This window comes from Sturnus vulgaris, chromosome 2 (genome assembly GCF_052056855.1).
Source record: "Sturnus vulgaris isolate bStuVul1 chromosome 2, bStuVul1.hap1, whole genome shotgun sequence".
Lineage (NCBI taxonomy): Eukaryota > Metazoa > Chordata > Aves > Passeriformes > Sturnidae > Sturnus > Sturnus vulgaris.
In genome coordinates this window covers 81288701-81314433 of record NC_142244.1, presented here as the reverse complement: position 1 = coordinate 81314433, position 25733 = coordinate 81288701, and the positions used below count along the sequence as shown (strand labels likewise).

The window sequence follows — 25733 nt, the reverse complement described above, 5'->3', positions numbered from 1 at the left end:
GAAAGTCTTTTGGTTGGAGAACAAGGTTATGTGCTCTATAACTGGCTGGAGGTACAGGGGAAAACAAACTAAGGCTGATGACTTGGCTGATCATAGGAAGTGTCTTCTTTTTTTTTAACTTGAAGGGTTTTAAACTTGATGCACTTACTCATAGGCAGGCATTTGCTGTTACTGATGTATCCAAGATGCTCAAGTAGGACTCAGGGCACTCAGAGACCTGGAACCTCCTAGATCAGTATCTAAATGTTGAGGGCTACCATGAGGCATCCCCAAGGCACCAGTAATCAGTGTGAGGAAAATAAAACTGAGGTATAAATTTTGGCTATTTGCATGGACTCAGTTGTGGGAGAGAGCTTTAAATCTAGAATGTGAAGTGTTGGTGACTAAACAACTTATTCTGTATTTGGTGTGAAAATCTGTTCTTTTGCATGATTCAGTGAATTAGAAATATATTTGTAAAATATAAGTTTTTATTTGCTACCCTAGAAATTAGCATTTGCTATATCAGATTTGTGACCTGTGAGGTTCCACTACCATTAATACACATCTATATATATTTTGCTTTTATATTTTATTATTTCAAAAAGGGCTCCAAAACATTATTAAAAACAGAATGCTCATGACACAGCTGACCTTGCTTTCCCACTATGAAGTCAGCTTGTAAATTACATTTCATTTCATAAAATCCTGATAGTAGATAAAATTTAAAGCTTTATAATAATTGTGTTGAATGGTGCAGGGAAGTTGTTTCATAGTAGTAATCATCCTGATTTTCAGAATAAAGACAAATTAATTAGATGTCATTGACCTATATATGTAAGAGAGCAGTGTATTAATATTCATCAGATAACTTGTCTAAAGTCAATGTAGAAACACAGTATTACTTCATCAGAAAGCATTTATTGAGAGATCCTGACTCACCCAGTATCCATTTAATTTGAGCTTCAGGAACAACTTCTGTGTACCATGGAGTTTTCTGGATTTATTTATTTTAAGATTTATTTAGAGTCTCACTAGCTTGGTGCTTTTCCCTTGTGTTCTGGCAATATGGCAAATCAGAAGCATCTCTTCTGAAACATACAGGAATGGATTTTTTTTTCCAGAATTGTATGTTCAGAGTTAAACGTCTAGCAGAATAAAAAACTGTAATTCTTGATATCTAAAGGAAAAATCATTATTCTGTATTAGTACTTTCTATACAGCAGTGTCCATTTTGTGTTTAGGTTCTATCACTTTCTGAATTCATTGCTTGACATTAAGTCGCGGTTATTGAGAGTAACCTTTAAAATCTTCAGAACTGCATAATCTTTCTCTGTTGTCAAAGGTTTTTGTTATCCTTCATCTTATGCTTGGTGTGATTTTGATGAAGCTGGGTTCATAGGGTCCCCCAAGTCTCTAATGAAAATGGATAGCACAGAACACAGTGCCAATTCCTCTGAGCCCTGTTAAGGTATTGCTCCCTCTTTGGGAGCTGCACAATTGCTACTTATTTGCTTCATGATCTACTAGCCATTTTTTTAATGTCTGCTATGGTATTTTTAACATGCAGTAGCTCTCCAGTAAGCAGCTGGGCAGTGCCTGTTTTTTACTGGGACAGACATAGAGTTACTTTTAACAAAGACAGAAAATCCTTCAGCTCCAGTTAAGTCATTTTTACTTATTATTTATACAGTCTTTACCTAATCAAGCATTTTGATATTTTTATTACCTTATCAATAAGTATACTACTTGGGTTTTGTTTTGGTTGGTTTTTTTTTTAGATTTTCTGGATCTGGAAACTACACAAGAAGCTTTCTAATTTTGAATGGCTTTCTGGTGATATCTTAGAAAATGAATAGAATACCAGAATAATTTAAAAAATCCCTTTTTTTCCTCTCCATCTCTATTTTCAGCAGAGAAAGGCTAGCAGAAAACAGGAAGCTAGAAGCTACCACAGTAATTTGTCTCTTAAGGTGTGAAAACCCTTCTTTGAAGAACTCCCCTAATAATGAGAAGGTGCTAAAAGAGGGATTGTTCTCACATGAGCACATTGTGGACCAGTTTTGTAACAGATGCCATGGAAAACAGGCACTGTACTCACAAGAGACATCAATTCAGGTCCTTCCTGTGGTGTACATATGTATGTAATCATAACATTCTTCAGGCACTTAAAAACATGTCAGAGTAACAGTCCTATGTCTTATGCAACAATCTTGTTATTGAAGGATGCCTATCAAGTGGAGTGGAGTGGAGTGAATTATCTCTTTCTACATCCTTGGCATTCCTGTGGAGAACTAATTTCTCAGCTCGCCTGTTGGGTTGATGCTGCACTCCACAGACACTGAATACTCTGCATAGAAATATTGTTGGTCTGTTGGGATGAATTATTTCTTGTTCATAAATTTATCCAGGCACCCTTTCAGCAAGGCATTTAAGCACATTGCCTAATTGAACTTTTGAGATGCTTAAAACTAGTTATGTGCTGAATCAGTATCTCAGTATTTAATTGATATTGAGTATGACCTATGAAGGAATAAAATTTAAATCATCTTATATTGAAAACGTCTGGTGATATTCTAGCCACTTCTAGATATCTAATATTCTCTAGTACATGTGTACTAGTCTATGCTTATTTACTGTCTTGAGGCAGAACACAACTTGCCAAGTGACAGTGATTCAAAAAGGCCTGTATCTGAACAGGTACTATAAGCAGAGACTCTTCATTTTTAGCCTAAATAATATTCAGTGCACAGATTTTATTTTTTTTATTTAAGCTCCTTCTGAAGAAAAAAAAAAAAAAGCTAAGTTTAAATGAAGCACTTAAATGAATGCTTTTCATTGCAGTGATTGAGAGCCAGAAATGCTTTTAATAAAATGCCCTCATGCTGCTGGCCTCTTGGGATTTGAGGGATTTTCTAATGCAAGCCATGATGTGTAATTCATTAGCTACCAGTAGCTGGGGTTCTGAATCTGCCTGAGCTAATGAATTAATTTTAGTTTCTAAAAATATATGTAAAATATTGTTTTATATTAATCCTATATATGATAATGGCTTTTGGATGGCAGTATCATAAATCTAACGTAAAGAATGCAATTGGGTATGAATTAACATCTTCTAGTTTAAAAGCATTAGGGTGAACAGATTAATTTTTAAATACTTGAGTGACATGTGCTGAGCATGTTTGCAAATGTGGAACAAATACACATATGCTTGTGTATCTAGCTGTCTTTTTAGTTATACACATTGCTAAATTTCAGTATTCTTTAAAACTCCATCTGGAACTGTACATGTCTGTGTGTACATCCATGCAGCTATATATGTCTCTCTGGTATCATAAAGAAATTACTACAGGATAGATGCCACAACTGTTATTTATCTGCATTTATAATTGCCTAGGAAAAATTCTGTAGGATGTTTTGGTTTCACACTGACAGATTTCAAATAATGTAATGCTATTCCATGCAGTGCATAAAAGCAATAAAAATAAAGTCATTAAAGCTTCTATTCACCCAGTTTAGTTGTCAAAATGTATCTGTGACTTAGATTGAAGGAAAAGGACTTTCAGAAGAACAATAAGATACTAATTATATTAAAGGGCAGGCTGAAAAGTTTCTCTTTTTCTGTGGAAAGCAAGACAATTTAAAAATATATATTTTAAGACAGTGACTGATGCCTCAGGATAACAGAGTGAATACTACAACATTTTTAGTAACTTTCAGCAATTCATTTTGGGTTTTTTAATGTCAAAAGTCTATGCTGTAACCAGGAAGTCAAAATCAACATGAACATGAATGGAAAATTCCACTAACTGTTTTTTTTTTCTCAGACCTCACAGAACTCACTGTGATTAGCTTTTCATGTCTGATTTGAAATTGCTCTAGGACTGGACCAAAAATCAGGATTTTCATATGCTGGATGAGAGAATACAAGCAGGGAGAAAAACAGTTGTTGCTTAACTGTGTGCTCATTCAGCAGAGTTGGAGCCTTATTTGGACCTTGGCAGGGACCTGCTCAGGGTGGAGGGTGTGGTTTGCTAAGGTTACCTCTTAACTGAACTGCTTCTGGGAAAATGGGCTGGTCACTCTGTGACAAATGATTGTGCATTGTGATTATTAACTGGGCACTGTAAGTGATTAGGGGGAACCAACTGCCTGAGCTTCTCCCTCCCAAAGTTAGGGAGTACTTAGATAATCCATATTTATGTGTGCATGCCACAGGCATGGATTGAATAGAACAGAGAGCCACAAACTTGTCCTCCCTCTCCTTTCAGCTTCTATGGCCCTTAGCGCTGGGCCTACCTAAATTCCCATTGTGGCCCAGTGTGACAAAATCTCCAGCAGCTCAACCACAGCTGCCAGAGAAACTGGGAAAACAAGTGATGCTCAGCCTCTGAGAACAGTAAAAAAATGGCCAGCACTGTGACATTGTGTTGGGGCACTGGCCCTTGTCTCATGATCTTTCTATTTTAAAATGTTTCTTTCAATTATATAGATCACCTTGATCCAATTCAAACCAGTTCAAATTTTTTCACCTCTTCTACCAAATCATTACTGGACTGACCTAAAAGTAAGTTAGATCAGTTTCAGTCACAGCAGTGCCTAGATACTAATTGCACTACACATGTAGTGGTTTGACTTCTTTCCTGTGATCCTTGATCTGTGGTGGAAACCTGTCTTGACCAAGTTACAACAAGCTGAATGCATATTCTGGTGACTAGCAAGTTATCCACAAGGATCCTTTTAAGGAGTGTCAAAGCAAGCACAGGTAATGCCTTTGTAAGTCAAAGTCATAGGACTGACTGCAGTTGAACACACTCTCAGGATCTGCAAAGGAGCCTGGAACATTGTCTTTAAATTGCATTAAAGAGCAATTGGAGCAGCTGAATGTTAACTCTTCCATTTCTTGGAGAGTTGCCATTTTTATGGAGTCTCTAGGCATTAGTATGAAATTTCTGCTGGTAGTATTTGTGCTGTCATTCCATAAGGATGAAGTTCTAGGAGTGTGTTAGCTTGCCCTTTACAGTAAGTGCTTAATTAATGAAAATAGTGTATACCAAAGAACATCAGATAGTAAAAATAACAGCTGATGAACATTTCACTTTAGTCCTCTCACTTTCAAATATTTAGTTTTGCTATGGACTGAGTTTATGTAACAACTTAATTTTGTATTTTCCACAGAAATGTAACCTGGAATAATTTAGCTATCCCAGACACCCACTGTTCCAGAGAGCTAGAAGAAGGGTACCAGTGCCCACCTGGATTTAAATGCATGGACCTTGAAGATCTGGGACTAAGCAGGCAAGAGCTGGGCTACAGTGGCTTTAATGAGATAGGTCTGTCCTACTGGTAAAATCCATTTCAGTATCCATTTAAAAATGTTTTTGAAATGAATGGAACAGGTAGTTCATGTCTGTGCTGAAAAAACATCAAGTGCTTTGCAGTTATGATACGTTTTTACATTGCCTGGGATCCCAGGATTTAAAGAAAACTTTAAAACAGTGTCTTTATAAGGAGTCAACTGTTGATCATCACCAGTATGCAAATGCGATGACTAATTTCTGTTTTATTTTTGATTCATTTTAGAGCATAAAATCCCTTCTGTTTGTCTAATTTTAGTAGTAATTCCCATAAAACAATCCAGAATTACCTTGATAATCATCTTGTTACTAAGGAGAAGATGGGAGAAAAAATGATATCATGTATCTGTAGCAATCTTGATCCAAACTGTGTAAGTCAAAACATCAGCCAGAAAAATTGTTGAGAGTCAAGCAGATTTTGCAATAGTGTGGTCATTGTGACACACACACAGAGAGAGAGAGAGAGAGAGAGAGATTCACACACCTGACTCCAAGTTGGTCGAGCAGCAAAAGATCTCTTTATTTACATAATATGACTATTTATGGAAATCTAACAATGAGCATGGATTGGACAGTGATGATGAGACCTCTTGACTCCACTGGTTCATCAAAATATGTCAATCAGTGCTCACTTCCTCCAAAGAGGAATGCAAAACAATCCACTGTGTATCTGAAAGAGTATGAGAAAGTGTAACAAGAATGTATCAACACTCAGAAGGCTAGAAACAGGTGCAACAATACAGGTGCAATTTGTGTTCTGTGCAAAACGCTGCAGTTACCAGGAGAATGTTTTCTCTGACAGCTGCAATGTATTGTGCCATCCCCATGAGGAATTAAATGTAGAACACAAAAACAGGAAAGGTGGAAGGAACATGGGCAGCTGTGGTAAGATGCACATCCAAATGGAAAATAGGCAGTTACTCTGTCAGAACCTTGTGGTAATTTCACATTTATTGAGCAGACAAAGGTCCAACAGGAGCCTGCAGCTGTAAATTTTCATTTCGGAACGGGTAGGAAAGTATCTTCGGATGATAGAGCATACCCACAGGCTGAATTCTTTCTGATGCATCATTTTGACTCTGATAAGGTTTGTTTTGGTTTTGTTTTTTTTTTTCATTTTTCTGGCTTGAGCTCCAGACTGTTATCCTGGCCTCAGCTGAATTTGGAGGTAATGAAGAGGTTTAACGACTGGATTTAAAAAAGTTTTTTGGAGTGTTGAAAGTCTTTGCAGCTGAAATTGCTTCAGTTGTTTCCTGAATATTCAGGTTTCTGGATATACATAATGAGCCAGAGAGTTACAAGGAAGTGTCAGAGTCCTGCTACAAGTACTCTTTGGTACCAAATAATTAATGAACAAAACCTGCAATTTATGTCTTTTCTTTCTTCATGTGAGAAAGGGAGAAAAACCTGATTTCAGCCCAGCACATTCTGTTCGCTCTGGGAGTTAGAAGCATATCATTTGTTCAGTACTGTTAGATGGATAGCACCATAGTTAGTACCAAATTTTCTATAATTTTTTTCTTCTGTAGATCTCAAAGAACAATCTTGTTTGATCTCTTAGTCACCTGCAGATTTACTGTCATGCCTGGATGAACATGGACAGACTTCACACTAGAATCTAAAATCATCCTCATTCAAGTTCTGTAGTTGCAAGTAGGAGAGTATGAGATTAGCAGTATTTCCAGAATAATTAGGCTTTAGATTGAAATCACCTTTATCATGTTATGAGAAAAAAAAAATGTGGCATTGAAGGGTGTTGTTCTAGCTGCCTACCTGGTCACCAGGGAAAAGTAGTTGCAATGTCTTAGACAAGCTTCAATGGCTAGAAGAGTTGAATGAGACCAAGAGTGCTTAATAAAGGAGGCCAACTTCTTTTTAATGATGGGGGCAGGCTGGCAAAGACACGTGAAATAGTTTGTCCATGGATACCTTCAAAACAGGTTAAAAAAAACAGGACTGAAACTCTGGTCTCCTGAGTTACAGTGCTATGCCTTATCAATGTGTATTTCAATATACAATCGATATGAAGGGCAGAGATTGCTAATGGACCTAGGAGACTTGTAACTGATAAATTGTTTTTGTCTAGAAATAGGCAACCAGGATATAACCCCTCAGAACTGTAGTCAGAAGTTAAATTGCATATCAACTGAAGGCTGATAACTAAACTTTAAAATACTGGATAAAACATAGAACCTTTCCCAAAAAATGTTAAATAAACTTCCTCAAATTAGGATGTTTATAAACAGGATTATAACAGCAAGTTCATCAATATTTTCTAAATATACTTTTTGTGATGCACCTTTTTGTGTAGTTAACAGGTAAGTTATGAAATAAATATTTTCTGTGTAATTATACTATTTTTTGTATATTCATTGGTATTTCATTTGCAGATATTATGATGCAGCCTGTCCTGTTGGATCCTCAAATCTATCATTACAAAAATCACAAGACCATAGTATTTTGGCAGCTACTGTATAATTAGTAACTCTTAATATGTGGCATATAAGTACAAGCTATGAATATTTGAATTTGATAATTTCTGTTATTTTTCTTCTCTTGAAAGAAAAAAATGAGAGGTTTCTTACAATGTTATTACTGGGTGAAGACCAAATTTTTCTAATCAGATAAAAGTTAATAATTGTGAATATGCCGATTACGTAGCTTCACATTTGGAAGATACCTTGATTTTGGCCATGCTCTGGTCCCATTTTTATAAGTGGCTTTGACTTTAAAGGATGAAGATTTGAAAGATGATAGCGTAAGTTTTGGTACTTATTTAAATAAATGAAATATATTTATTTCCCAAGTTTCTATTTTTAGTTTTGAGGTGTTCTATTTATCTGTTTTATGTTTCCATGGAAGTATATATGTATTGTTTAAGAAAGAACACAGTTATAGACTACTGATGTGAAGTAATCTTGTCAAGATAATTTAGACCATCTCCTTCTGATGAGAAGTAGAATTCATAATCTTTCCAGGCAACCAATTGTGTTGCTTCATTGTCTGTCCCCTTAGGAAGATTTTCCTAAAGTATAGCCGGTGTCTTTCTTTTTTATGGAATTTAAGGTCATAATTTCTCACCTTATTCACTGCTGGCATAGAGAAAACCTTTAAAAAAGCTTGTCTGTATCTTTCATTATGCCTTCCATATGGTTCTAAATGTTTCAGTCTTTTCCTAGAAGACTTATACCTTAAATTGTTCTTACTCTCCATCTCTAGACCTTCTCTGGCTTATCCACACTTAGCTGAAATGCAGTACTGTCAGAGTACCCCAGCAGAGCCATTATTTTATGTGGTTTTAAGCTCTATTACAATTTCTACATCCCAGTGAGATGTTTTCCATTTTCAGAATAACATATTGTGAGTGATTCATGCTTTTCTAATTTATTACAGCCCTTGTGTCCTACTGAAAGAGCTGCCATTACTGTTTCCCATCTTTTATTTGTTTATTTATATTTTTTTAAATGTAAATGCTTGCATTTGTCTCTGTTGAAAAGCATACTTACTTTTGTTTTTCCAGACTATTTCTTTAATTTGCAAGATCTTTAGGATTTTTAATTCTCCCCTCCTGATTACTTGTCCTGCCTTTTAGTATACTTTTATCTGAAATTACATGAGTATAATTTATTTATTATCAACCTGATCAAGAGTGAGAAAATAAAGAGACCCTGACCAAGATTAGACTCTGGAACTTTGTTTGACAGTCTTCTTTCCTGACAGTGTTTCATTAATAGCTGCTCATAAGGACACGTAACAAATGGTTTTGCACCCATCACGGAGCAGCATCACCTAGCCATATTCCTGTGTGTTATCATGGTGAGACAATGTTAAAAGCCTTTAAAAGCCTTTTAAAATATATAGTGTTTCCTTTCTCTTTACACTTGCCTTCATTCCACATTTGTACAGCAGTGATATAGGGAGATTTGTGCCATAGGTTCTCAAGTGCCTGCACGCTTTAAGGTATATTAATAACATGATACTTACACAAGATGCATGTGAAGATCATTTTTGCAACATGGGCTACATTAGTGTATATCTACAGCTAATGCCTCTGTCCTTTAATGTACATATTCTAGATTGCATATAGAATGAAATAAACACCAATTAGTATTGCCAACTTTGCAAGTGCAATCTCTTAAGAGTGTAGTTATTAAAATCCAGGGAAGTTCTGTCTGGCAGTACCTCTGAAAAAGTTATAGGCAAAAGTCACAGAGGTTTATCTCATAACTGTTTGTGAAACTGAAGAATTAATGAAATATGAACCAATTAGCTAAGTTCCCAGTCCCTCAAATCCTTTTGTTTGTGAAGTTCTGAAATGGGAGGAAGGAATAGTAAGGAAAGAATAACATACCCGTCTAGGTGAGCTGACATCAGCTGTTTCAGATTCCACCTAAGAGGCTACAGGAAGTTCCTACTTTCTGATAGTAAATTGCTCATGAACTCAGTAGAAGCCCAAGTACTCTTTCTAACAGTTAGATACAGAACTGGACTTCTTAAGTAGGGGTTTTTCTTACAGAGTATGAGCCTTAATATAAAATTGAATCATTTATTCTTCAGGATGCCTGAAAGAATTTTTGCATGCTACCTGTGGGGCTGAGTGGAAGTAAGAGAAAGGATATGAAAGAAAGGCTTGGTTGCCTGTGTGGATGTGGGTAGCAAAATTCCTTACTATTGTCTATATCTGTATGGTACTGTCAAACTCTTCTCTTTCTCAGACTTCTTATCTGGTTTTAATTTGGGCTTCTATAAAAAGGTTTATGTTTTCTTCATCTTAGAACAGCTTTCAGCCTTGTCTCCCACTGAGAGCATCAGGTACATTCACAGCTAGCCTATTTCTTCTTTCTGATTTTATTCTCTTCTTTGTATTTTTCCTAGCTGTCTTTAATTGCATAGGGTGTAGCTGAGAGCGTGACAGTATTATGAAGTGTGTAAAAAAAGTTAAGCTAAATACTGAGAAAAATTACTTTTTTTTTGTGAGCAGACACTACTAATTGTAAAAATTATTAGTCATATGATTGTATTTGTTTAAGTATTTTCATCCAATATACCTAAAAAACATAAATGTATTTGTTGAATTAAATAAGAGCATACAAGTCTTGGGAATTGGAGGGCTATGACAAGTGCTTCTGCCTTACATCTCACTGTTTATCTGGTGTGCATCTACCTTTAGTCAATATTTAACATGGCAGTAACTGCTATCAGGGCCACACTGAGGGTGCTGGCAGAGCTGTCTATGCAGTGCTGTTGAAAAGGGTGTCTCCTAGATGCAAACGTGCCAGAATCCCCCCTGTTGTTGGATCCTGTACAGATTTCCTCCTTACCTGCACTTTGCACACTGTACAGAGTCTTTTGCATTCGGGTTTTGTAACATCAGCTAGTAATCATTCCACGTGCCTCGTGGGTGCAATCATCTGCAATCATCTACAGATGTAGACTTGCAGCACATCACTGATTTTACTCTTCACATAATTCTGGAGAAGGTTTTTTTCATGATTTGCAGTGCTCCATATTGCTTTAAATAGTCTCAAAAGGAAAAGGAAGTCCCGAATACAGATACCTAGAGATGTAAAAATATTTTACAAAATAAGCAAGAGAAGTTTTAGGCCATGAGAGATCATTCTGAAAGGAGAAGGAGATCTAATTCTATTCTTAATATCAACCCATCTGCCGATTCCTAGGGCCAGTACCCTATTAAATGAGACTAATTACTTCTTGTACCTGCAAAGAGTGTGTGACAAAGACTACCATATTAATGGCCATTTTACATATATAAGTATATTTTACATATTTTTTTTTACATAAACACACATATTCTATCTCGAAGAAAACAAAATTTCAGTGGTAAGGAGTGCTTCAAAGCCAATATACAAAGACTACATCTGTATTAAACCTTACTCGCCTTACCATAGAAGTGAGCACTGTTCATTGGCACAGTGAGCCAGCAAAATCATCTCATTTATGGCCTGTAAAACAGCAACAGAGCTTTGGGTCTCAGATATTTCTCGCTTTTATTGAAAGGGCTTCTTACTTATAATGTGGGACCCAGAAATTACATATGAGAGCCTTTATAAAATTGATAACTATATGAAAAATGTCTGCCATGGCTAGATTAAAAGTGAACCTAATTTAATGTTTGTGAAAGGAAACTTCACTGTGCAGCCAAATTTTCTCAGTTCGATTATAGGTATTATTTTAATAAAATACTTGTGCAATGATCAAAATAACCCTTTTGTTTATGCATAAATTGAAATTTTATCTACCAAACACGGGAATTACTTTGGTTCTTTTACAAGTTTTCTTATGATGGGGGAAATACTTGTGCATGTGCAACCCTTTGGAATTGCAAAGGCATTGCTCTTAGACTGGAGGACTGGGTAGCATTAGGTCCATTGTTCAGAAGAAAGGAATTAAGTTAGTATGCTGTGAATCTGAATCTGCCACAATCCATAAAGGACGTTTTCCATGAGAGATTTCAATGTTTCTAAGAGATTGGGTACCTATCCTCTTGGATTACAATTCAGAAGGGCCACAGAGTTTATTGAGTGGTGTGATGTCATAAATATAACAAAAATCTGGAGGAGGAAAGATGCTCACACTAGTCTAAAATAAAAGCTGAAAAGTGATTTTAAATCAGATGCCAAATTAGGTACTCCTAGAAACTGCAAGAATTCAGAGCTACAAGTCCATTTGTTTATGTGGACATCTATATCATTAATTTGATACAAATTCTTAAAGCTAAAGTAGAAGTGACCCATGTTTTTATATAGTAGTGCAGCGGTCAAAGCGAGAGACCTCCATTCTGGAAGGATACCCTGCTAACTAACCCCTGTGCATGGGCTGAGCAGACCGTGGTTCCTTCCTTTTCTCTCTGAGTCTGCAGCAGCAGGCATTCCTGCTGCAGGCACCTTAGGAAAGCAAGCAACAGGAGACTGGTTCTAAAGGGAGTTCTATAAAGACTTGCTCCTTGTCATTCTTCTGTGAAATTATTTCTAATTTTTCTCCATGGTCCACCTCATCTCAAGATGGATAAAACCATCTTTAACATTTAGGAGACTGAATGTTAACAAGGCATATCAAGATGAAAGAGAACACTTGAAATTCTGACTTGACATTCCAGCTGCCACTGGATGAGAAGAGTGTCCTTCACTGATGGCAGAAGCTGACCTTTTAGTTACTCTGTCACAACCACTCACCTGACCCAGGCAGCTTGGCTTTGGTAGTAGTATTAGCAGCCACTTGGTCTTTCCATGTCCCTGGCATAGGCAAGAGGGGCAGGTGGATTATGATTGATTAGTTGTCCTAAGCAAATGACTACTTTACCAGCTCTGAGAATTCAACATCCATGAAAAGCAGTTAATTATGGGTTGATGAACAGAATAAAATTTACACTAGCAGGTTATTTGCTCAAAGTAGAAGGTAGAGCTGAATAGTGAAAAGGATTGTGATGGTTTTTATCAGACTCCCAACATCAGTCCTTTCTCCCTCCATTGCCCTTTCACACAATCATGTCTCCTGAATGAAGCTGGTGTCACTTTGCACAAAGATGGCCAGAAATGCAGATCAGCATCACCACCACAGCCTGAATCCCTGGACTCTGAGTAATTTGGTATCTGGGATAATAGAAAGCAGTGAGTGGGTGTAATTGTTTAGTCAGAGCCTCCATTTAATTGTATGCATTAAAGGCTGAAAGGTTGAGCTCTTATGAAATAAGCATTGGTTCAATAATGATTTCATCAAAACTTTCAGCCAGACTCTTTTAATCTATAGATAATATGTATGCTTGATACATGTATTGAGTCTTCATGCTCTGTTTATCCCAGCAAGTCTATCATAGTATTAAATACTTTGATAAAATGGTCTAATTTATTCCAGTAATGCAGGTCTTTGATTCAGGTGCTTTCATGCAGTGTCTAGTAAGAAGCCCTTCATCCATGACTTTGGCTGGTGGAGTTATCATGTGGTAACATGACAAGTGATAGTGATGTTAATGTGTGAAGGTGTCAGAATGTAATTAGGGAAGCCATTCAGACTGTCTAGTAATAAAACACATATTTTCTAAATGTGAGCCAAAATTACTTATAGCATGCCCCATTAGTCCACTGATTGAGAAACCACTTGAAATCCTTATTTCAAAAATGGTGATAGATTTTTTTTTCCACTGAAATTCCTTCCTAGGCCTTGCAGACAAAGAGCAATAGAGCCCTGACAGCAGCTAAGGCACTGTTGTGGGTAAGTCTCCACTCAGGGAATTTCACTTATTTGTTTTACTGCCAATTAACATAGTATAATCATTCATTCGGGTATTAAGAATGAAGGAAGGCAAACACTTAGGAGACACTTAGGGAAAATGCCTTTCGTCCTTCACCTGACTCATCTTCAGTCATCTTCTCTCAATATCCTAGCCTCCACTCCCCTGCTCATGCAGCATCTGAGATGGGGAGTGATGCAGGAATCAGGAGTAGATCCATAATACTTAACTTTTGTACAACCCCTTGTCTCTTTCTTTTCAGCTGCTGCTCCTTCCTTTCCGGAATGCACTTAGCCATGGGCTGCAGTTCCTTTACAGCTCTTCCTGATCTAGAGTTTCCCCTAATATCAAAGCCTACGGCTCATGCCTACAGAAGACACCTAAATAAACTTAGATACAAAACCCACCTTTATATAGGCATCTTCAGAAGGGTATACAGGGTTTTGATGAGCACAGAGGAGCAAAGAAAACAGTTTGTATGCCCTGTGCAGGTGAGAACAGTTTGCAGTCCTCATTGTGTTGTTCATCTTGGGAAATAATTCTAGTTACGAGGGATGCGAATGCTGTGAAGAGTGAAACAAGGCTATGTAAATAAGGTAAATAAGTTCACTTTGTTTCTTGGAGATAATGAACAAATTGAAAGTGAGTCAACTGACAAACTCCTGTTTGGGCTTAAAGTACCATACTATTTTCACTGATTTCTGCTCCTTAAGGACCTGTTTACAAGGCTATGTCTAATTTCTCATCAGAAAAATTGTAATAACAGAAGGCTGTGTGAGTCGTTTTTTTTCTTTGGGAATTTGTTTTATTTGGCAGAAAGGAACTAATGAAATTCAGTGGTTGGAAGTTGAATGTAGACAGACATATTTAGGAAAATATGAACGTTCAAGGAAGGTCTTGCTTGACCAACTTGGTCTCCTCGTATGACAAAATGACACAGCGGAAAAGGACTAGGGGCGTTGACTTTACTCCTGGTTTAATTTTTTCCTGTTCCCCAAACATTTAATAATTCTAAACCCGTTTTTCCTCCCTGTAGTGAAAAAATGCCGATATACAATATATACAGTTTTCACAGAATACAAAAAAACCTGTGTTTTGTTTTTTGGACATAATTTTCCTTTATCTTAATGCTTACCTTTCACTCCACCCTGTTTAGCCACTCTTTCCTCTGAGGTTCCATATGCTAGTTTGTGTAGAAGCTTAGTTTCAGAAAGCAATAATGACCATCTTTCTATAAGGATTTTACCCACAAACATCCTTTCTTATTATGCTCTTCTGTACAATGTGTAATTTTTGCCCTCAGGTGAGTCAGAAGCTATTGGAAGCTCTGTGTTATGTTATGCTTGATTGTGTTTTTGTTAGCATAATAACTTGTACAGGTTACAGGATGATATGTTTTAGATGAAATTTTCCTCTCACTGAAGTCTTCTTGATAGATCAAGAAGAAACATTTAGGTTATGCTTGTTGCGAACCAAAGTAATAAAGATATATTTATCCTTGATGATTTTTGTCTTAGAAATTCATAATTTTTATTCTGTTTACCAAGTCATGACATGTTTAATACCTTGTTAGTATGCTGTCTCTCATGATTTTGTCATCTAGGTGACTGAGTTACCACTTTTTCCTTTCCTCTGGAAGGCTTCTGAGTGCTTTATCCTCCATGTGTATTTAATACAATTAACTTACTAACTGAATAATTAGAACAGTTTCAGGCATTCTGGTCCACCCTTTCCCCTGTGCTGACATGCCCAATAGGTAGGTTGATTACTTAACCTTGAAATAAAAAATAAAGCTGATATAATCTTGAACTGACAGAAGAAAGAGATTTTGCAATGCAGTGTGTGGAGAATTCATTTTGCTGCTACAGAATACTCAGACTTGTCTAAGAAGCAAAATAATATGATTTTATTCTCAAATTGGTGCACCGAGAAAGGACTATTGCTTATGGGCAGAAACAGAAATGATTTATCAAATTTTAATTTATCAAAGTCTGCTTAGAAGATACAAATGTTCCCCGCCTTAGCAGTGTCCATGGCATATGCCTATCTTGTATTGCATGGGAAAGAAGAGTCTGGGAAACCAACACCTTGCAGACAATAGACAGCTTTTTTTTTTTTTTCCCCTGGCCTATCCCCAGATTCTGCAAAGTAGACATTATGTTTAATGATCAAGAATCCTATTTCTGCACCTTTTGAATAAGAAATATTAGCAGGAACTTTAAAATTAGCCACATAATTTTCCAAGTGGGTCATCAGTTCTGCAGTTTCCACAACTGTGCTGTTGTGGGGTGGGATGGTGGTGGTCCACTGCTTCTATGGGTGTCTCACTTTATGCTTGTCCCTTGACCCCCTTAAATGAATGCTTATGGTTCGTTTTTTATGAACTTTAGCTCAGATCCAAATAGAGGTGTTTTGTTGCTGTTGAGGTGAGAGTGACATACAAATAGACATACAACAGTATAGAAGGCTAATATCCCATTTATTTTTATTACAACAACCAGCTATCTTTTATACACTCTACAAAGTTTACACTTTGTTCATTAGTTACAATAAATCAACACAATGTTCATTGGTGTAAAACCATCTACGCCTCTTTTTTTTCCCAAGACTTTTCTAAAAATATTTTTCCCAGCTACAAATTTTCTTTACCACTTATCTCCTTCTTCTTTTCTTCTTGGTCTCCAGGCCAACGGCCTTGATAGAATACCTTTCAGAAATAACCCTTATTCATTAACCCTTTCTGGCACACAGACCAGCTGTGAGTCCTACCATAGTGTTTATGTTTTATTCAGCTATAATGCTGTGAGAACATTTGTGCTGCTACATTTGTAGGGCCCAAAAACACTCATAATGGGTTGTTGATGCCGCAAAAGTTTTTCTTTATTTGGTGATGACCCTGTCCTCTTTATACTTGCATTCTCTCTCTTTAGATTTAAGTTTATTTGAGGTTTCATAAACTTTATAATCACATTAATGAGTCTAAAGGCATTTCCCAGGATGACTGGCTAGCCGTAAACTGATTTTAGAAATGCTGATTTCCTCAGTATGGAGGTTTCTGCTGAGCAGACACGCGGGGATTGGCCCTTATTTACTGACTTCCTTTAGTCATAAACTATATATATATATACTTTATCTTTTGTAAATCACTTGCTCCTGTAGCCTGACAGGACAGGAATCACAACCCTCTATATAACTATAAATATAACTCATATTAACTATATATGTAAGTGACTATCTCTATAGATACTTTTAAAATGCAGTTTTTCTTACTCAGTAGTTATGGAAAAAGTTTATAAAAAGCAGGCCAATGCATGTGATTCACTATTTCTTCCTGCTAAAAGTGAGATATGATAGTTACCAAACGATATGGCACTGATAGAAATTTTAAAGTGAGTGGCAATTAGCTCTGCTTAGCAAAAAAATCTATGGCACATAGCAAAATTATTATTGCTATAGGACTAAGCAGGCCTTTCAACCCTGACTTTCAGTGGAAAACCAATGGGCTTGAACTAAAGGTTATATCTCAGCTGGTGAGCTCGCATGTCTGAAGTCTTGGTTCTGTATACTGTGTCTGTTTCCATCTACAGTTGTAATAACCCTATATCAGTATTCTTGCTTAATTTTTGTGAGAGAAAGAACCGTGATATGTGGACGAGAAGGCAGCTGCTGTTCCACTTCCCTGCAGCTGAAGCACCATTGTCTTGCCACTCTACAGCACACACTGACTGCTTAAACTGCTTCTACTGTGTGGGTCCACAAACATGACTGGGATGTAAATATTGGCTGTTGTTCATAGTAACAGTGAGCACTTTGTATTTTTGTGTTATGGATACCTAAAAGCACCTGATTTTGGACAACTGAAGAAGTGGCCTGAATTTAAAAAACAAAGTAAACAAAACCAAACAAAAACCTGAACAAAACCCAAAACAAAGAAAACAAAACAAACAAAACTGCATACCCAAACAAATAAACAAAAAACCCACCAAAACAACAAAATCCCCTTCTTCCTTAGTATTTCATTGCAGGCTTAAATTTTCTCAGTTAACCCATTCTAGTTTCCTAGTTAATTAAGACTTTTTAGCAGTGGGTTAGAAAAAAATTGCACAAATAATGTGTATTAAGTTAGGTCTTACATTAACAAATGGTATGTAGGAAGTTGTAGAGTTTCGGGAAACTTAGAGGAATTTGAGCAGCCCTCCAGAATTTTAATTTATTGTTATGTTAATTCCAAAGTAATTGAGTCTTGCATTAAATCAGGCAATCAGGTGAAACTAATGTGAATAGATTAGTATAGTTGTACTGACAGTCATAGAAAACTATGGCTGCTGGGAGTCTTCTGTGGAACATCCTCTCCCCTGCCATTTTAGGGTGTTCTCTGTTAGTTTTGGTAGCTAAATAGGTGGATCTATAATGGAATAAAACAATTTTCCAGAAAACTTTACTTTTTCTTTTGTTCTCTATTTTTTTTGTAATTGTAAATTTTCCTGGCATGCATCTTTTGCTACTATATATATTTTGGTATATCACCTGTGTTGTTATGGTATGCTGCACAGAATTTAATCACCTGTCCAATGTCCATGCTGTGCACTTCCTTCTATCTCTTTTTCATTCCCATCAGCTCCTGAGAATGCAGAAAGTTTTTTGCACACTGAACCAATATATTTTGGTTAGATTTCATTTTCAGAGTAATTTTTGAAGTTTCCCTTCTAATATGCCATCTAATAAATACTTGTGTTACAGTGATGACAAAGATGACAGTGTTAAAAAAATAATTCCTAAACTGTCACTGATCATAAGCTGAAAAGGTGAAAGAGCAAAATGTGGAAGAAAGACAGACTTATTAGAAGAGTATAAGAAAATGAAAGTTGAGGGACGTCAAATGCAAGTTTTGCATCTTGTTAGGTCTTTTTGAACTGTAAGCTGTATCACCTTAGATGAATTGATGTCTTGCTGACATAAAACTTCATGTACTGTTTCTTAATTTATCTGAAGTAGCATAGTCTTAAATTCTATAGGAGTAAGTCTTCTCATGAGATTGGTAGATCAAAGTGTAATAAAAAAAAACCAACAAAACCACAAAGCAAACAAAAAAACCCGAAACCCAGTGCAGTAGAGCCTTGGAGAGCTCATTGGCACCAGCACAGCAGTTGGGTTCTTAAGTAGCCCCACCCCTTGCTCGTGCTACTGTGCTGCATCTCAAAAAGGACAGCATAAGGGTTTGAGGAGCCTGGAATTGAGCTTACTGGGAAATGTGGTGCTGGAGACATTGCAGCTGGCTCTGCAGGATCCAAGCTCCCAGAGGGCACCCCTAGCTGGGGACAACCTTTGCACTGCATCCCCTGGAAACCGTTCAGCCTGCCAGTGCCCACTGCTGTTGTGTGTGAGTTACATGAAGTGTAAATACTATTTTCACAGTGACCTTCTCATGCTTACTTTCTACTGCCCCTTCTCTAGCACAGCAAGTTCTCTCAGCATGATTTTATGATACATGTTCTTTGAAGGCAGAGGAGGGAATTTGCTTTTGTACTGCTGCTACAGTTGATTTGAAATTCCTATGGAAAGCATGAGATAAACCACTCAAGTCTATTATCTACAGTGACATTTCTTTTTCCCCTAGTGCAGAATGCTAATCAAAGGGTCAGATAACTTTGAGAGGCTAAGTAAAGCAACCAAGGGATGCATGTGTGCTAGGAATACAGTGTTCAAAGGGAAATAAATGCACACTAAGATCATTTCCTTAATGAGGATTTACTAAGAAAACAAATAGAAAGAGGTGCTTCAAGCAAAACAAACCTCCCAGCTTACCAGTTTTCACTCTGCATGAGAGTTGAAGAAAGGCTTATGTCAAAGACAATAACTATTTGTGTGGATAGCTACTCAACAACTCACAATCTGACAAGGAATGAAGAACAGTGCAAAAAATAGGAGGAGTTAAAGGTGTGACAGGTGTGTGAACAGCCTAGAAACACAAGATGTGACTAATTTCAGCCATGCTAAGGAGCAGAATAGGCATCAATAGACAGAGAATGCACTCAAGCCATTAGAAGCCTGTCATTCCACACCAAGAAAATTAGATCCTATTGGTTTAATTATCAGTCAGTGCCATTAAGATAATATTGCACTGTATAATGAAAGCTGCAGTAACTGGGTGATAGAGGTAATTGTTTTCACAGTGGAAGATTTTCTCTTTCAGACAAGAGTTGCAGGATGTGACCTGTTTACAGGCTTTGACCTTCAACACTTGCATAATATGTGGGATACATGTTTTTTACCTTGTCTCCTGAACTTTGACTATTTTATCCTAGACATCATTTTCATAAAGTTGGTGAAAATGAGCAAAACCACTCACTAGAAGTACAATGTGCAGTACTCATGCAACATGTCTTCTCTTACTGTAATTAGAGCAGTTTAGCAAATAATTTTTGATTTAAGACCTTTGATTTGACAACACAGGGCCAACTTCCAGCTTGGCTTTCCCACTTCTGCTGGGGAATAAGGGGGAATAAAGCCATTCCAGAAAATCACAGATGGCCACTCTAGAGGGGGGAGCACACTGAGCTTAGGTGTGACTCCAGCACATCAGCTCGTCTGTGGTAACTGGCTTCATACATGCTGCTACCCTGTGGCAAATGTGTAATGCCATGCCCCTTCATTAAATAGTGCACAGTCTCACTTTATTACTCTGTTACTCAAATATTTAAATACTGAATGTTTGTTTTCCCATGTGCCTTTCCTCTATTTCTCTTAGAGACTTTCAGTAGCTACTGTATTCTACTCCATTGTCAATGTCATGACATTGCTCTGTGAAGAAATTCTTATACAATATCTAGTATGCATTGGCTGGTATTGGAAATTATCTAGGGTACAAGCTAAAAGACCAGTATAATATTTTGGATCTGCTGTGGAATATTGAAATGCTTCTTTAAAAAATTGGAAGACCATTTAATTCCAGTTACTGCCTTTCTCATAGAAACTGAGAAAGAATAGAAATGACTTGAAAGACCAAAATCTTATCTGAGAACATTAAATAAATACCTTGTGTATTCTTTACTCTGATCATAAGTTTTGGTTGTAAAAAAACTAACCTCTAGTCTTACAGTATCTAGCAGGTGATCTGACTAAATCTTTTAAATAAATCTTTAGCACATCTTATAAATAGTTACCACTTCTGTATTACTTTATATTTAGGACACAGAGTTGGAAGTACATCTTCATCTCTTTGCCAAAGGGGCATTTTTGTTCTATGAATTGTTTCAAAATGCAAATAATTGCTATTTTTCCTAAAATATCTACAGATATTCTCAGTGAACAGATTGCTTAATTGTTCAAGCTGCTTTGGAGGTACTCCTTAATATTGAGCAGATTTTAGGACTTTTTGAAGGTATGTAATTCCGTCTCCAGGGAAGGAGTGACTGGCCATCTTGGGAAATGTCAACCTAGATCTCCCATACTACAGTCAGCCTTTTCCACTCTCATCCAAAAAGTCTTTTAGAAGGTTATCCTCTACTTTTCCAACAAATCTGTGCTATTGCCACCTTGCTGTGGAGAGTGCCATAATGATCACTACTTTATCTCACATCAACCCTCAAGTATCTCAGTTCACATCCAAAAATGACTTAACCATGCAGCAGTAAGACCTTTCTCTTTTCAATATGAAGAATATTGCAGTAACTATGCTCCAAATTTTGGCACTTAATTTAAACAGCTACAGTGAACTTGGATGACTTTGAGCTCATTTCCAGCTATGCTGCACACATTTTAAATTAATGATACTGGAAGAATTAAAACTATTTCATAAAATTCAAAAAAGTGAAAACAGTTAGAAAATCTACTGTCAGAAGACTTTGTCAGTCATCACTGAGACAGGGACATCTAACTGTACATGGAGCATAGATGCTCTATGGTAATATGTGCAAAATAAAAATTTCAGAAATCTGTTCTATATCTTGAGGAACTGACTCTACACATAGCTGATTCATCTTGACAGAAGCTACCCAGGGGCTGACACATTCAAATAAGACAGATTAGTCACAACAGGACTTTTGTATGACTCTTCTGATAAACTGTGGTATTATTTTCTTCTAATTATTTGCCTGTGGCAGATTTTGCATGGTTTTTATATTGGTATGTGTACTACTTACATATCCTTCTATATTAGCCATTGCTATACTGTACATGTTATATTTTTCTTACATTTGTTTTGCATCTGATGTTTTTAGGCACTTTAATTAGAATTCTGAGGTTAAGCGACAGTTAATTGTCTACCACCGTCTCTCTTTGAAGTAAAAAGCTTCAGTTGAATTACTGTTTAATCTTCTTCTCTAGAGCAAAGTCCATATGTGTTTTCTCTTTCCTATTCTTATTTTTTTCATATAGAATCATAATTCTGTCATTACCTGGATGTTTTCTTTTTGTAGTTGTTATCAAATACAAAACTATGAAGTAATAATGAGGGTTCATTGAGGGATAGTAGAAATGAATGGAAATTGCATTCTTCGAAAAACATTTAAAAATTAAGCACTCTATAATTATTATACCATAGCCACGAATATGTATTTCACTGACATTTACAAAGCAAGATGGTAAATGCTCTGGAAATAGCTAAGCATATTGGCTGCAGTCATTTGAGCATTAAGAGAAATTCTGAAGAGATTTTGTAGTGTCACAGGAGAATATTGGTTTTGAATAGTTGCTCTGGGAAGGTTGTAGGATTAATTTAATAGATGTCTGTATGGTTATTTCAAAATCAGATTAGTATTTACAGGATTTTACCAGGTCATTTTATTCACTGAAGAATACTTCTTCTTCTGTGTGCTTACTCAAACTGTGGTTAACCTGTTTTCTACAGCCGTTTCACAGGTGTCTTAAACTGAAGTGAAAGAAACTCTTTCAGTTACTTTATAACTGTCTGTTTCTATTCTCTGCTCAAATACTTTATCAAATTTGTCAGATATGATGCTTTATGTTATACTGGACAAGCAAGTCTCTATCAGTATTTCTTGCTCCAGATGCTTTCTGATTTCTTTCATTCCTTAGAAATGCTATGAAATCCATAACACACATGCTTTCATGGACCTATGGACTCCTAATATCTCCAAGAGCTGTAACCTCTTTTTCTTTTTCTTTTTTTTTCCTCCCTTCCTTCTAAATGTATCCTTGGTTCCCTCAGTCCTCAAGTAGTCTTTTATTTCAGTTAAATATTAGAATTATAAATAGATTTGACCTACTATACTGACAGCAGCTTTTCGAGTGTTCAAATTGTTAGGGCTTTTGTGGTGAACATTTTTTACCAAAGTAGAGAGATATTGTTAGTTTTATATGCAATTCATTTTCCACACACTGATGCACAAGTGCACCTGTGTCCACAGTGTCCTCAGGCACAAGGGGGAAGGTGCAACTCAGGAACTGAGTTTTCACTGGAGAATTTCAATGCAGTTCAGAGTAAACACGTACTTTGTAACAAAACCAGACACTGTACCAGAGAATTACTCTCCCCAGCTGTTGTGCAGTGCTTTATTAAATCAGCCATATTTCTGAGTTCTTCCTGCACAGACCACAGTGTTAATTCTTCCTGTATAACTTCATTAGAAGAATTCTTAGAAATCTTCTCTGTTAGGAAGCCAATGAAAATGAAATTTTATTTCTGCACTATTTTCTGCTTGAGGGTTCAGCCTGTGTTATTTGAAACAATTGGGCTCTATTGAACTTAGAAGGGTTTGGTTTGTTCGTGGCCTAAATCATCGAATTTACAGATGAAACCTTGTATTTCGTCTGGTAAGAACCTTGGTGATGCTTTTGTCTACTCCTTCTTGTGACCATAGGGAACTGTGTCATATCCATTCTTCTTGAAAGTGTGAAGTCCCTACTTAGAAATAAGAGGCAAAACAAGATTAAAAACTCTTTCAGGACTTCATTTCTCGGGTGATTAGAAAATACCTAAATTCAGCCTACCTCAATTTCATGCCTACTTGTTTCAATGCCAGTATTATCCTTTGCCTTTCTTTATAGCCAGAGACAAGTACTTAGTGCTATTTTGCCCTCTGTGTATTCTATTTTTTGACAGGCTGAACTTGGGAATTTCATACTGCCATTGGTTGTATTCGCACTTAGATATTTGGCCATGTATCTTTTGAATGCACAGTGCTTCTGAGCCATATACTGTGGAAACATGAACTGTGGAATTGTGTCAGGAGCAGGATTTCGATTAATGAAATCATGTACTTGGCACTGGTCTTTGGTCTGTGAACAATTTGATGTGGACTGACAGGTGTTTACAATGCTCAAGCCTGGTCCATTCTAGAGCTGAATGGTGATATCCATATGTACAGGAGTTGGTTTTGATCTCCACTGACCCCTGTCAGTGAGAGCGTCACCCCTGTAACACTAAAACCTAAATCAAAAATATAAGACTTTTCAGTCCAAAGTTTCTGTAAGCATTGTGTCATATCCCAGTATTGCAGCCTACCAGGGATGTGATTTCATAACCCAGTATAGAAGGAATGTATGGCATGTGGAAATGTCAGCCAGTGGAAGATGCTTAGGATGTGAGCCTATTTGGAATAGTATTGAAGGTGTGTGCTGCAATTGGAGGAACCTAGTCTTGGTGCAGGCACATCCATCTGAAGATAAGGTCAAGGAGCTGGAGCTAGAGTGTTTCACTCCATAAATGCCTGCAGGAAAGCAACTTTGCAGCAGCCTCAGGCTCTGGTTTGACATGCGATGAGACCCAAGTAACAATTGCTTAGGATGAGACAGGGTACATGAATGTGTTACTGTCAGTGTCACTGAGGGTGGTGCAGAATGCTGAAATTGTACCAGCTTAATGGCTTTGGGACAACTTTATGCTGGAAGTAGAAGAGCAGACCTGCCCTGGTGCAAGTTGCAGACAATGCCAGTTGAAGTGTTCAGCTTTTCATTACAAAATGAAGCCCTCAAAAAAAGGCTGATTTTAAGGGGCAGAGTCAGCTTACAGCAACTGAGTCCTTTGTGTAGTATGGCTGTGGTGCTTTTAACACAGTAGTCAGAGCCTTTCAGAGTTAATTTATCATCAAATCATGTCCTGCATGACATTTTATTTATTCCCTATGTTTTTTTACATCTCTTACTTTACAGAAGTTTGGACCATAACCTAACTGAGTGCTTCCTTTGTGGAACAAAAATAAAAATGTTTTATTTGCTGAAAAATATGATTTAACCAGTTCAGAAGCAATGGAACTTGGCTCTCCACCACCACTCCTAAAACACTTTCCAGGCAAAACCCTGATGCAAAGTGCTTTTTGAACTCTGATCTTCATTTCTTTGTAGTGTCTGTGTGCAGCCTAAACAAATACAGATTACTTTATCCGTGTTAATATATTTTTTTGTTTTAATAACTTGTAAAGATAAGATGCTGCACTGGCTTTAGAGAATTCTTTATTGCTGTAAAACTGAAGAAAATTAGTATGAACCTAAAAAATATATCTATTTGAAGGTAAAGCTCATTGCCAGGCCACTCCAGGACTGAATTGCCTGTTCCTATCTTATTTCTTATAGATGTTTAGCTCATGTGTTCTTAAAGAGCTCCAAGGAGACAAACTCTCAGTTATTCCAGTTCAAGCTATTGTTTGCTAGCAGTTGTTCCTCCTCTATTGCAGTTATCTCTGACTCGAGCATATGAATCCTACTAGCAGCATTTAGTTGGTACTTTTTTTTACAAGCTTCTTAGGAAAGTGACTTGAAAGGGTTTTATTACCAGGGTACCAGAGATCAGTCTGATGGTCAGTTTTGGAAGCAGATACTTCTTTGAGGTTCTCCTGTTGCATTTGTCTTCATTTAGGAAGCCCATTTCCAAGAGATTGTAGAATTAATGGGTATGGAAACAGTTGTGCTTTTTTCTCATGACTGCATCTCATGGTATTAATCTTTGGTTTTATTTTTTATGTGGCAGGCAATTTAATAAGTGTTTTGAAAACACCATATTGATCAAATATACTGTTTTCTCGGGATTTTTTATGTTTTGTGGGGACTTAAATGGTAGAATCTCAGAACCATAAATTTAACTCTGTTCTTACTAAAGAAATGATAAATGCCTCTTTTGCTTTAAGCAGTAGCATTTAGACCAGGGTTGAAAATTTTTAATTTGTGTCCTTCCATGTCTCAAAGAATCTGAC

The 25733-nt window shown here is 36.8% G+C and overlaps 1 protein-coding gene across 6 annotated transcripts in view; it reads left to right on the top strand.

Moving 5' to 3' along the window:
• NALCN (sodium leak channel, non-selective) overlaps nt 1–25733 on the top strand; it is a 229756-nt gene that overhangs the window by 46705 nt on the left and 157318 nt on the right. For 4 of the 6 annotated variants that reach the window (XM_014873352.2, XM_088159879.1, XM_088159877.1 and 1 more), the window contains exon 7: nt 5158–5312. The exons of 1 other annotated variant lie outside the window; for it this stretch is intronic. In XM_014873352.2, the coding sequence (XP_014728838.1) occupies nt 5158–5312 (155 nt within the window). Of the gene's footprint in view, nt 1–5157; nt 5313–25733 lie in introns of those variants that run through there. One more of the 6 variants, XM_088159881.1, reaches the window with a different exon arrangement.